This window comes from Lepidochelys kempii, chromosome 2 (genome assembly GCF_965140265.1).
Source record: "Lepidochelys kempii isolate rLepKem1 chromosome 2, rLepKem1.hap2, whole genome shotgun sequence".
Taxonomy (NCBI): Eukaryota; Metazoa; Chordata; order Testudines; family Cheloniidae; genus Lepidochelys; species Lepidochelys kempii.
This window is the reverse complement of record NC_133257.1, coordinates 57,614,354-57,628,056: the sequence shown is the minus strand read 5'-3', so window position 1 is coordinate 57,628,056 and position 13,703 is coordinate 57,614,354. Positions and strand designations below refer to the sequence as shown.

Sequence of the window (13,703 nt, the reverse complement as noted above, 5' to 3'; positions counted from 1 at the left end):
CTGTCTCTAGCTCAAGAAGAACATCTTGTATTATATTGGTATTTTGGTTCATCATTTTAATTTATATAGCATATGTCATGTACACTGTTAATCTGTGTATTTTAACTAAGTGCCTTGAGGACTGGTAAACTACACACAGACACTTGACAAAACATGCAGAGAAAAAACTAATAAAATGTGAAAAAGTGATATGGAAGCAAACTTATCTTTAAGTTTCTGTGTAAGGTGCTGCGTAGTTAGTCACTTCAGTCATTATTCACTTTTTAACAGACAGGCCAAGGCCAAGAGAAACCTGGCTCAATCCACCTTAAATGATGCACAGTTAAGAGGTGTGGAGAAAGCCATTTCTGCCAGAGCTGCGTATGTATGAGAAGCTCGAGGAGGAGAAGTGTAGGCATAGCCTGCGCTCATACCTATGGGGCACAGGGAGAGCTGCTGCTCACCGGGACAGGCTGCGTCCCACACTCCCCAGAGTGGGTGCCCAGCTCTCCCTATGGGCACCTGCCACATTGCCCCAGACAGTTTTGTTCCCCAACATCAATTTGGACCCAACTCAATCCTCCATCTGCCTCAGCCTCCCCCACGTACTGAATTCTACCTGCCCCAGCCACCTTCTTCCCCCCCCCAACCCCCACCTCAGCCACCCCCCGGCCACCTTCTTCCCCCCCCCCCCCACCTCAGCCACCTTCTTCCCCCGCCTCAGCCACCCGCAGTCACCAACTTTCATCTCCCCTCACCTCAGCACCCCCGTTCCCGCCACAATCCCACGCAACCCCCTCCCCTGGCCCCGCCCTGCTCTCCACAGGGCCACGCCCCCTGCCCGTGGCCCCGCGGCAGCCTCACCCACCCAGGCCCCGCCCTGCCCGCGTGGCTCCCCGCGTTGCCCGGTAACCGGCCGGGCCGCTCCCAGGCTCCGGGCTCGCAGCGGCGAGGGAGGGGGCGCCTGCTGGTCTGGTGCCGCAGGGCGCCGCCTCGGTGACTCTGTAGCGGGGCGGGGATGCTGCTGCCGGGGCTCCTCTTTCTCCTGCTGCAGCCGCCGGGCACCTCCCCGCCCCCTCCCGCCGCAGCCCAGCGGCACCATGAGCAGGAACCAGCCGCGCTGGGGGCATCGGGGTACGTGTGTTCTAGCGGGAAGGGGCTGCAGGGGGCAGGGCGATGGGCTGGGAACAGGGGTAGGAAGAAACTCTGTGAGGGGACTCATAGAATATCAGGGTTGGGGAAGGGACCTCAGGAGGTCATCGAGTCCAACCCCCTCCTCAAAGCAGGACCAATCCCCAATTTTTGCCCCAGATCCCTAAGTGGCCCCCTCAGGGATTGAACTCGCAACCCTGGGTTTAGCAGGCTGCCAATTCTCAAACCATTGAGCTGTCCCTCCACCCCGTGATGTGTTCCCCGTTCAGTTGACTCCCCCATCCTCTGCACAATCCCACACTGAGTTCTATGGCAGAGACTTCCAAGCATGCGGAGAAACCTCCACCCTGGAAGCCTTTTGATTGGGAAAAGCTCAGGCTTGACGAAATTGACTCTCTGGCTTGCTTTCAGTCCCCTGTCAAGCACGCTCTTGTCTCCGGCTGCAGCTCTGTAATAAATCAGTCACATTCTATTTTCTGATCCTTCTGTTTTATCCCTCTTCTGCCCGAAATGTGGTTCTTCATCCTGCTCTGCCTGGTCATGTGTACCGCTATTACTTGAATGGTATTATAAACTACCTGCTACTTCTGTGTTTGCACAGCTCATGACTGCAAAATGCTGTATGCATTTTTATGAGAGACATCAAAAATAAAATGTAGCGCTAAAATACAGTACTTTATAGACCCTGACCTTTCAATATAAGAGGTAATGTTTGACTGATTTTTATAAGATTTCAAAACATCTTGATCATTATAATGAGGAAAATTCAAGGAAGATGGGAAACAAAAAGGGGAGGAAATAGAAGAACTTAGTTTGTTTCCTATGCTGATTCTTTCAAAACATCCTAATTTCAAACCCATAAATAATTGCCTGCAAACAACATTGCATCACACGGTTTGTGAGGCTCTGAGAATATTCAACAGACAGAACCTTGGGACTTTGGCTTTCCAAATAGTTTAGCTGTATCATGGAAATGATGTTCTCATTTCCAGAGTGCTTGCAGAATCGCTAATAGGTTGTTTCCTGTTAGTAAATTAAGGTACTAGTACACACACATACACACAGGCTTCAGAAAACTAAGATACTGCAACATAAATGTTAAATAATAATAATGGCCTGTGTTCTGATGCATTGCTATTACTTATATAAAGGATAGTGTCATCAAATATTTTAAGCACAGAATTTACATTTTCTTTAAGAAAAAAATATAAACTCTACTCATAAAAAAGGGAGATCAGCAGGGAGTCCACTATCAATTTATTACCAGGGCAATGATTAGGTTGGCAGAACTTACATGTGTGCTAGAACATTAAGCAGAAGAAAATGGGGTTGTGAAAAAGATCCTTATTTAAACACAGATAACTAACAAAAGTGGTATGCAGTTATGAGTTATTGAAATCTGGAAACATAAATCAGTTTTATAAATCGTATTTATTTTTAAAATATACCCAGACTGAAAAGGTCTTTAAAAAAGACATAATTTCAATAAAATCAGCCCATTTCCTGCTATTGACTTTTAAGCAGAACTCCTTATTGACTTAATGGGGAATTCTCCTTAAAAATAGTGAGATTTAATTATAAGCTGCCTTACATACATGCAATTTATACATTTATATAGAATCTTTCATTGTAAAGGATCCCAAATTGCTTTTCAAACTGCACATAAGAATCACACCACCCGCAGCTAAAATACAAACAGCTCAATGGTGAAACGTGACACCTGTTCAGCAGTGTATAACACTCTACACAATTTAGAACAGGAAGTAAAGAGTACCCAATCCAGTTGAAAATTCAGAGAATTTGGATAGGTTTCAGAGTAACAGCCGTGTTAGTCTGTATTCGCAAAAAGAAAAGGAGTACTTGTGGCACCTTAGAGACTAACCAATTTATTTGAGCATGAGCTTTCATGAGCTACAGCTCACTTCATGTGAGCTTTAGCTCAAATAAATTGGTTAGTCTCTAAGGTGCCACAAGTACTCCTTTTCTTTTTGAGAATTTGGATAGGAAGTTGGAATTTGGCCAGGACATTAGAGGTAATACTAACTCCAAGGAAAACAAATCCTATCCACTTATATTAAAGGCTGTGGTAGAACAAATTGGTGGCAAGGTAATTACATAATTTTGTTTGAGATTTTGACTGTAAATGGTAATTAGTGTTTGTTTACCATTTTCTTTTGGTATTATACATAGGAACTTGGTTTTCCTGATTTTGAATATAGTTTTATCACTTTTTGTTTTGCAGAATCATATGTAAAAGAAATTAAATACCCAGAGTCATCATTCCTCTCTGAATGGTAAGTCTGTTAATATGGTATGTGACATAAATGAGTACAGTATTCTCTCACAAAATAAGTATTTTTTTAAAAACTAGGGATAATTTTCTTTTTCATTGGATTTACCAATAGCCTACTCTAACTATGCTTTGATACCAGAATAGGTCAAGGAGAATATGGGGAGATTGGTTCATGAAAGGTAGAAATTGTCTTTTTCTGAACTTATCAAGCTACTGGTTGTGTTAAAAAACATTTATAAGTTCAACATTTGAGGCCATCTTTTATCTTGAAGAAGAGAGAGATTGTATGACTATCCTGTTGTCATATACGGTTCTCCTTATATGTGAGTTGTGTATATCATTTATGCCATCTTTGGACTTCAGATAAATAGAATACAGTGCTATTCTGTCTGATTCTCATTCTTTTTATGGTATGTGTCTTCTCCTACAATTTGCTGTTCCAAAAATTTTAGTCATGTAATCCTAAACATTTAGGAGGCTTTTATAGAGATGGCTGGTACCTTCATGCTCTTTGATGGCTCTGCAGCCCAAATATTGTGTTGGTTTTTTTGCTTCAAAATTGCAAAACAAATGTGTATACAATTAACTGTTATTCCTAGGGGTTACAATCCACCAGAAGTATTAGGTCACAGAAAAAAATGCATGTTTATGTTAAAAATGATGTTTTAATATGCTAGTGAATTATTTTCATCTGTGTATATCTTTGGGGAGAATTGCATCCCTATCAGAATTTTTGGTCGGGACTATGCAGAGTGAAAACCATTTTTGTAATCATTGAAGGCTGTGCAAAAATCGTCTCATTGAAGTTCCTTGTATTTTCTGAAAAATTCTGAAGTTCAAAATGAGTGGATTTTTTTTTTAAACGTGTTTTTTGTTTATTTTCTCACACACACACACACACACACCACTGTGGTCTTGAATCGCTGACAACAAAATCTAATTTGAATGATGCTGTTCTGCCTTATGGAAATAGAATCTATAAAATAAATTCCTTCCAGGGTTATCCTGAAAAAATACAGAAGTGGAAGAACACAATGTTTATTAAAACATACAAGAAAATCCTCATGTATGTTGTTGCCTCACCCTCTAGGCAATTTTTTTGGAGATCTAGTGAGGTGATTAGAATCACTATTTCTGACACTTCTGACTTAAAATTCCAACCACAAGTAAGAGATGGCATGATATAGTTCATTCCAGAACCTGCTCACTTCAAGGCTGATGAGATTGCTTTCAGAAACTGAACTGCCTTAATAATATCTGTTTGCATTCCAGTGGGCGATTCTGTTCCACATCACTAAGAACTTAAAGAATTTCTTGACATTATGGGTTTTTTAATAGCTTTTCTTTTCATTCACCTAAACAATTTTCCATTAACATACCAGTGTTACATCTGTTTGTTTAATGTCTGAAAGGATGATATAAAACCACTGTAATGGTTCCTATACTGGTATCCCCCCCATCCGAGGCCATCCCTCCCAACAGAGGGGCATATTGTTGAGGCAGCCCTACATTATTCCTGGTATCAGAACAGCTCATTGAAGTCAGAGAAAACCAGCGTAAAATACAACTAACTACTGTCAGTTCTACTTCCAAGTATTGCAGAGTACTTAACTGTAATCCAAAAGACCGCAAGATCTGAGACTGGATACAAAGGTGTCAAAGCTATCTTTACCACTCTTCCCCTCCAAGCTGTGCTGAGCACCTGGATCATTGCATTGGGGTTTTTTGTTGTTGTTGTTTGGTTGGTTTTTGAATGTAAACAAATGATTACAATATCAAACAAAATAATAAAACACAAACTATAGCCTTCGCTTATTAATAGATACCTTTCCTGTCTAAGAACTACTAACTGTGGTATGTAACCTATCGCTTAAATCAGCCCCTGTATTAGATAACTGGAGGATAGTTAGTGTAACGTGCTCCAGAAACAATCCTGGTAATTACAGGCAAGTAAACTTAACTTCAGTACCAGGCAAATTGGCTGAAACTAGGTAAAGACCAGAATTATCAGACACACAGATAAACACGATATGTTAGAGAGGAGACAATACGGCTCTTGTAAAGGGAAATCATGACTCATCAATTGATTGGAATTCTTTGAAGGAGTCAACAAGTATGTGGACAGGGATGACCAGTGTACTTGGACTTTCAGAAAGCCTTTTGACAAGGTCCCACACTAAAGACTCTTAAGCAAAGTAAGCAGTCATGGGACAAGAGGGAATCTTCTCTCATGGATCAGTAAATGGTTTGTTAAGAAACAAAGGGTAGGAATAAATGGTCAGTTTTCATAGTCAGAGGTAAATAGTGGGGTTCCCTAGGGATCAGTACTAGGACCAGCGATGTTCAACATATTCATAAATGATGTGGAAAAGGGGGTAAACCATGAGGTGGCAAAGTTTGCAGATGATACAAAATTACTCAACATGTTTACATCCAAAGCTGACTGCAAAGAATTACAATGGGATCTTACAAAACTGGGTGACTGGGGAACAAAATGGCAGATGAAATTCAGTGTTGATAAGTGCAAAGTAATGCACATTGGAAAATATAATCCCAACTCTATATACAAAACGATTGGGTCTAAATTATCAGTTACCACTTAAGAAAGAGATCTTGGAGTCATCATGGATAGTTCTCTGAAAACATCTGCTCAATGTGCAGCGGCAGTCAAAAAAAAGCTAATAATATTAGGAACCATTAGGAAAGGGATAGATAGTAAGACAGAAAATACCATAATGGCACTATATAAATCCATGGTATGCCCTTAAATATTGAGTGCAGTTCTGGTTGCCCCAGCTCAAAAAAAAAAATCTATTAGAATTGGGAAAAGTACAGAGAAGGGCAATAAACATGATTAAGGGTATGGAACAGCTTCTATATGAGGAACAGTCCAATATTTTTAGTCTCTCATGTTAGAAAAGAGACAACTAACGGGGATATGATAGAGGTCTATAAAATCATGACCGGTGTGGAAAAGTAAATAAGGAAATGTTATTTACTCCATCACATATCACAAGAACCAGGGGTCACCTGATGAAATTCATAGGCAGCAGGTTTAAAACACACATTAGGATGTCCTTCTTTATACAATGCACAATCAGCCTATGAAACTCGTTGCCAAAAGCAAAGGCCAAAAGTATAACCAGGTTCAAAAAACAATTTGATATGTTTGTGGAAGATAGTTTCATCAACAGCTATTAGCCAAGATGGTCAGGGATGCAACCTCCAACCAGGGCCACCCAGAGGATTCAGGGGGCCTGGGGCAAAGCAATTTCGGGAGCCCCTTCCAGTGGTGGAGTGAACAGGGGGAGCAGACATAAAAAAAGGTGCCAGCCGCCACTGTTCCCTCTAAGCTGTGTGTGTGTGCGCACGCACACAGATCCTAAACACCGCACACACGGCGAAACACCACGTGCACAAAAATTTGCACAGAAGCACAACAATTTGCACAGAAGAAATTTTTTGCACACACGGCCTGTCAAAAATTTGCACAGAAGAAATATTTGGGGACACGGCCTGTCAAAAATTAGAGGGAACATTGCCAGCCACTTGTACTCACCCGGCGGCACTCCGGGTCTTTGGCGGCATTTCGGTGGCGGATCCTTCACTCGCTCTGGGTCTTCGGCGGCACTGAAGGACCTACTGCCGAAGTGCCACCGGGTGAGTAAAAATTAAAAAGGTGCCACTTGTGCTCAGTGGGAGAGTGGCCGCTGCCCCTCTCCCCCCCCAGCTACACTACTGGCCCCTTCCCTGTCTCAGACCTCAGACTTCAGACATTCTTGTTGGGGCCCCTGCGGGGCCAGGGGTCTGGGGCAAATTGCCCCACTTGCCCCCCCTTCTGGGCAGCTCTGCCTCCAACTGCCAGAAGCTTGGACTGGACACCTGGATGGATCAATCAGTAATTGCTTTGGTGCGTTCATTTCCTCTGAAGCATTTGGCACTGGCCACTATCAGAAGACAGGATCCTGGGCTAGATGGACCATTCATCTGACTCAGTATGGCCGTTCTTATAAAGTAGGCTTTCCCCTCAAAATTCAGTCTGTTACAGAGCTGGCTGGCTTCACAGGAACAAGAATCTAATCTTTCATGAAAAATACCCCTGCTCAACAAGATGTCTCATCAATGAATGGATCCAGAGTGCCTCTTTCCGCTCTATCTTATACTGTAACAGTCTTTTTTATCTTTATTCATAGAGGGCAATCCTTTGTCTATTACATTGTTTCTTTTTCACCTCCAAGTGGTTTCATTTGATTGTAGTTCTATCTGATCAATTTCCATTGACTGTTCTGTAATAGGGCAATGGTAGACAGTTGAGCTTTGCATTACATCACTGGCTAACCAGGGAGGGGTGGCAATTCCCCCCTGCATGAATAGACTGTCACCCCTGGTGACTCCTTTTAACATTAAGACCAAAAGGGCATACACTTAAATCTAGTTGCATCATCATCAATCATCATCATCACTCCCATAACTGCATTGGTCATGGGGGCACTATCATTGGTGAGCAATCAACCAATTGTCTCCACCTCTGATGATTGTGTGTCAGTGCTTGAGTCTCCACAAAGTCCATTCCTGTCCACTCTTTTATGTTGTCAGTCCATCTCTTCTTCTGTCTACCTCTTCTTCTCTTCCCCTGTACTGTCCCTTGGAGGATGATCTTAGATAATCCAGATGATCTTGTTACGTGGCCATACCACTTCAGCTTGCGCATCTTCACAGTTGTCAGGAGGTCTTCATATGACCCAGCGCATTGGGTGATGATGTTGCGAACCTCTTCATTAGTGATGTGGTTGAAGTAGGAGATGCCCAGGATTTTATGGAAGTATCTCATCTCTACTACCTGTATTTTCTGTTCAAGTTCTGCCGTAGGGGTCCACGTCTCACACGCATACAGAAAAATGGATGTGTGCAGCAGTTTCAGTTTGTATTCCAGGGAGATGTTCTTATTCCTCCAAATTGGCTTTAGCTTTGCCACCGCTGCTGTTGTTTGTGCAGTTCTTGCCCGAATTTCTGCCTTGGATCCTTCATCAGTGATGATTGTTCCCAAATACTTGAACTGTTTCAATATCTCCAGCTCTTGTCCACTGACAGTGATAAGTGACTTGATCCCATCACATTTGTTTGTCATCAGCTTGGTTTGCTCTGCATTGATTTCCATGCCATATTTTGAGGAGGGTTTCATCCAGTCATTTCACAAAGTTGCAAGTTCATCTTTGCTGCCTGCCAGGCCATCAATGTCATCAGCAAACCAAAGATTTGAGATTGTTTGCCCCCCAATGCGTACTATGCAAAAGTGATCTAAGGCATCAGTCATTATGCGCGCCAAGTAGACATTGAACAGTGTGGGCGAAAGAAGGCAGCCTTGCCGGATTCCAACAGTCGTGCAAAACCACTCTCCTATTGTGCCATTGATGAGAACTTCACTGCTGGCCTTGGCATACAGTTGTTTAATGGTAAGAATAAGCTTACAACCAACATTGTACTTCTTCATGGTTGCCCAGAGAGCTTCATGCCATACTCTGTCAAACACCTTCTTGAAGTCAACAAAGATGTGGTAGATGTCCTGCTGGTGTTGTAAGTCCGTTAAGTTACTTTCACCTCTGCATAGCAGGGAATAAAACCCAGCTCTTCTCAGGCCCTGACCAGCATCCTAACCACTGAAAAGTCCTTCTCCTGTATTTTCATATTGTAGCTTGTATTCAGTAGCCTCAATGTTCCATTAGCTCTCTGCTGTTATCTCGGTGGGTGGAAGAAAAGCTTTTGAGTGTTTTCTGGTCACAAATCTATGCCCCTTTTTCTTTGACTCATTTTTGGGTGGATGGAGTAAGGATGTGGCCAAATGACCATCCACTTTGGTTCTTGATTGGGATGCAAAGTTACCTTTAGAGGTTGAATAGGACAGGTAACTTTTTCCATGGGGTTTTGTAGTGGCTGACAACACTACCACCGCCATAGATGCTGATACACAGTGGCAGCCAGCGATTTGCAGGATTGTATATTTGTGACCAGAAAAAGTTGTTTTCACTATTAAAAAAAAAAACTGACCCTGGTTCTTGAGCATTCAGTACACATTACTAAAGCTCTCTCTTAATAAATCAAATACATTTCATATTATTTTTCAAGCCCATGATTCTCACTCTTTTTGTACTAAGGATCCAAAACCAGATTAGTTTAAGGCAACCCACCCAATCCCACAGTCCTTTGTTGCTACAAAAATTGTGAAATTAGACTGATAGCAAAAAACTCCAGATGGTTTGGGGGTTTTGTGGGGCTATTGGCAGTTGGCATACATGCAAAAAGGTTGGGGGAAGAGGGGCTGTGACTGTCTATTGCCTGAGACTGTTTTGCCTTCCATAATGTACAGCCTTAAGGAATGGGAGTTTTGCGGCTTAAAGAGGTGATGGAGCCAGCTAAACAGCCTCTTGAAGTAATATTTTCCTTCTCCTGGAGCTGAATGTGGTGTGCGGTGAGGAAGAAATGGCTGAGAACCTGCAGCAAGGGTTGGGAATGGGGTAGTATGGAGGCAGGAGTTGGATGGAGAATAAGTGATTCTTTCCATCTCTTTCTCACACTCCTGCTGGGTCCTAGTGCCCATAGGATTTTACTTACTTGTTTTGTTCAGTCAGCAGGGCTTCCCCCTTCCAGTCCACTTATGGGTAATTTCCCATGTATTTTGAGAAGTCCTGATTCAAAGTATCTATGTATGTTGGCAACACGATTTGTAACTTTTGAAAAACATCAATCACCTTACTCTTTAAACATGCATTTGCATCCACTGTATCTTTTGCATTTCATATCTGAAACAGCAGATCACTTTCATCTCAGGCATCAAAAGAACAAAAAATGCCAAGTCTAATGTCTGACCACAAATATCTGAATAATGACGCCTCAGGAAGATCATTAGGATGTTTTCCCTTTGAAAGGAGCTGGAGGAGCGCATTGTTAAAGACAGAAAGGATAAAAAAAGGTAAATGATTGAGCTTGTCATTTTATGGTCTATAGTGTAGTTAGCTTGACTAAGAAGCTGTTCTTTCCAGTGCCGCAAATGTGTGGGGGAGAGTAGAACTTCTAGTGCTGCATTTCTCCAAGCTTAATTTTTGGCATTCACAGCCCTATAGAGCCCCTTAATTAAGGCTTCTACATAATCAGTCTGTTCTGTGTGTCTTTTCTTTATAAGGATCTGATCCTTCTCCTTTTAAAGTTAATAGAAATTTAACCATTGATAAGGCTACATTTTAGTCATGGGTATTTTTAGTAAAAGTCACGGACAGGTCATGGGCAATAAACAAAAATTCACAGCCCCTGACCTGCCCAAGACTTTTACTAAAAATATCTGAGACTAAAACTTGCGGGGCGGGGCTGCCTGGGGGCCCTGCAGGTGCCATGGGAGGGAGGCCCAGGTACTGGGGGTGGGGCGGCGTGTGGCTCAGGACCCCCACTGGTGCTGAGGGGGGTGAGGTTGGTGGGGCCGATAGGCTCCCTACCTGACTCCGTGCCTTCCCCCCACCTCCCCCGCAGCAGAAGCAGAGTTTGGGTGTGGGAGGGGGCAGGGGATTCAGGCATGGGATGGAGTGAGGTGGGCTCTGGGTGGGGCTTACCTGGGGCCTCGTTGGAAGCAGTGACATCCCTCTCACTCAGCTGCTAGGTGGAGGCGTGGCCAGGCAGCTCTGCACGCTGCCTCTGCCTTCAGGCACCACCCCCTCAGCTCTCATTGGCGGATCCGCCTGAGGTGCCCCTGAGCCAGGTGCACCAGCCACTGCAGAAGTCACGAAGGTCACGGAAAGTCACAGAATCTGTGACTTTCATGACCTCCGTGACAAACTCACAGCCTTAACCATTGATTTCAGGAGGAGCAAGATTTAATTACTAATGTACCTTGCATTTCCTGGTATTTCTAAGGGTTTCATATGACCATGCATTGACTGAGACATGCAGTTTTTGTGAAATGGCCTCACTTTTTAAAAACAAACAACCCAAGTGTTTTTTCTCCCAATGATATATCTCTACTGATTTCATATTTAGTAAAAGGAGCTTAACTAACTCATCTCATTTATACTCCTTAATGTGTGTTCTAATTATGATCAGATTTTAATATTTTATGTACACTTCTGTGAATATCTACTTTAAGCAGAATACTCTTCAACCTTTGACTTGAGAGACTGCGAGGAGAGTACTGCAATACCAAACCTTACTCAGGAAGTCCAGAGCTATCAAGAAAGCCTATCTCCTATTCTGCAGATGAAAAAAGGATTTGCATATGGTGCTGCTAAACCATTTCCAACTGGGTATATGTCCATAGTCAATGTTTTCATAGAAAAAGTATTTATTGTAGAACATTTTAGCTTTTTAGAATCAAAGTGCACCCTGGGCATATTGCCTCTGAAAAGAGTTGCAAAAGAGTCCAGGTATTTGATAGCTTTGTCAAATTAGTATTTGCTGGAGAGAGTGGGAAGTGAAACTTGTAGTTTATGTTCCCACATCAGCCTTGAGTAATGCAGAAGAATAACATACAAAGTATAGATAATTCTACGGATGTACTTCTGTTGAGTCAATGCAGCAATAAAGCAAAGATTGTCTTATTTCCAAATCCAAAGTAGGTTCCAAGGCACATCCCATGTATACTATTAATTCACTGACACTCAAACTCAATATTAATTCTGTATCATGGCCCAATGTCAGACTTGAAGCCATTGCTAGAGGGCAATCAGCAGTTTTATCACCTTACCAGAATCACAAGAAATAAAGCTGTCCTCCTAGTAAATTTCAAGTGTAGCTGTGAAGAGCAATGATGCTTCTGCGTTCTGCTAAATAGAAGATTTCTTCAATAGAAAATAAGTTAATCCTTTTGACTGGAAAAAGAGGATCCACATCTGGAAATATGTAGATCTCTTACTGTCCTTATAGAAAGTACCTTTCTAGACACATTTCTGAAATAATTCTATCCTTATATCTTAGGTCTAGCCCTCTAGAACTAATTTTTATGTTAGTCAAGATAGTAAGTTAGTTCATACCTCCTTTAGGCATCAGGAATGCCTTTTCGATACAGAGAACATCTTCTCTATTAACAGTGACCAGATGTTCAATCGTCATTGTATAAGAAAGACTATTACCTTGAAGTTAATTTTCCAATATTTCAATCTTCCTTCTCAGCATTTTGCTTTGTCTCACAGTGTTCTTACTATATTGTCTGTGCTTCTGTTGTATCTAATAATTGATCTCTGTTTGCTTCAGTTGGGACTAAGTGCTTCCTACACAGGAGTCCACCAAGCTTACATATATAACGAAGCAGGGGAGTAACTTTTCTTAACAAATATGTTTCTCTTCACTCCCTTCCCTGTCTCCCATCCCTTGGTCCCCCCCCCATCTAAAAGATGTGAGGAGGACAAGTCCCCTCCTTGTAATTACACCAGTGCTATCCACAAAGTACCTTTATCTGGGACTTTTTTCTTGTGGTCTTCAGTATGGTTTACAAACTGCTGCCATGGGTGGATAAGCTGTCTATCTGTAGTCACTTCTGGAAATAAATAAATAAATGTGATTGGTAAACAATGGCGAAAATAGCATGTGGTACTTAGTTTTCAACACACTAAGTTCCTAAAAATATGCTGTTTAGAACTAAGTTCAGTATATGTAATATTCTGCTAACATAAGCACATATTGCACTTCATATTTTTGTTACAACTCGCTCATGCCAATGAATCTTTTCTGAATCATTGTTCTTGATAATGATAAAGCAAACAATAATTAATTACAAAGTAATGTAATCTCTTCTCAGTAAACAAGAGTGGCCTTTCATACATGCATTCTTACTACTTAAAACAATTTGCCAGAAATTCATCCATAATTGAAATTTTTGTTGGACTGTCTCTCATAACATACTGTAGCTGGAATTTAGTCATAATTATTCTATTATTTTATAATAAAAAATGCTACTTAAAGGATATTTATTTCAGACACGTCATCTCACAATGTTAATTATCTTTGTTCTGGGATGGTATTTAGGGAAGCATGTTATACAATGGATTATCATTTCAGTACAGACTTCTGTTATCTGTTTAAATCTTGTTCTGATTGTTTTTAGCTCTTATAGTAAAGATGATAATGAGCATATCTGTGTGCCAACTTCATACATACTTCCACAGACCTCATCACAGTACTTAGGATACGAGTTTTGCAAAAAAAGGTACGTCTCCATTTTAAATTATTATGTATCACCATTCCCTGAAAAGTTAAGGAAAGGTTTTAAGTTACTGAATATGCAAGAGATCTTAGTAATGTG

The 13,703-nt window shown here is 41.7% G+C and overlaps 1 protein-coding gene across 7 annotated transcripts in view; it reads left to right on the top strand.

The window, feature by feature from the left end:
- Positions 1-891: 891 nt before the first annotated feature.
- Positions 892-13,703, top strand: part of C2H8orf89 (chromosome 2 C8orf89 homolog) — a 38,760-nt gene continuing 25,948 nt past the window's right edge. For 5 of the 7 annotated variants that reach the window (XM_073329389.1, XM_073329387.1, XM_073329385.1 and 2 more), the window contains exons 1-5: positions 892-1,113; positions 3,374-3,425; positions 10,231-10,391; positions 11,553-11,709; positions 13,506-13,607. In XM_073329389.1, the coding sequence (XP_073185490.1) occupies positions 1,080-1,113; positions 3,374-3,425; positions 10,231-10,391; positions 11,553-11,709; positions 13,506-13,607 (506 nt within the window). In that variant the 5' untranslated portion in view covers positions 892-1,079. The remainder of the gene's footprint in view (positions 1,114-3,373; positions 3,426-10,230; positions 10,392-11,552; positions 11,710-13,505; positions 13,608-13,703) is intronic. The other 2 variants (XM_073329384.1, XM_073329386.1) reach the window with 2 other exon arrangements.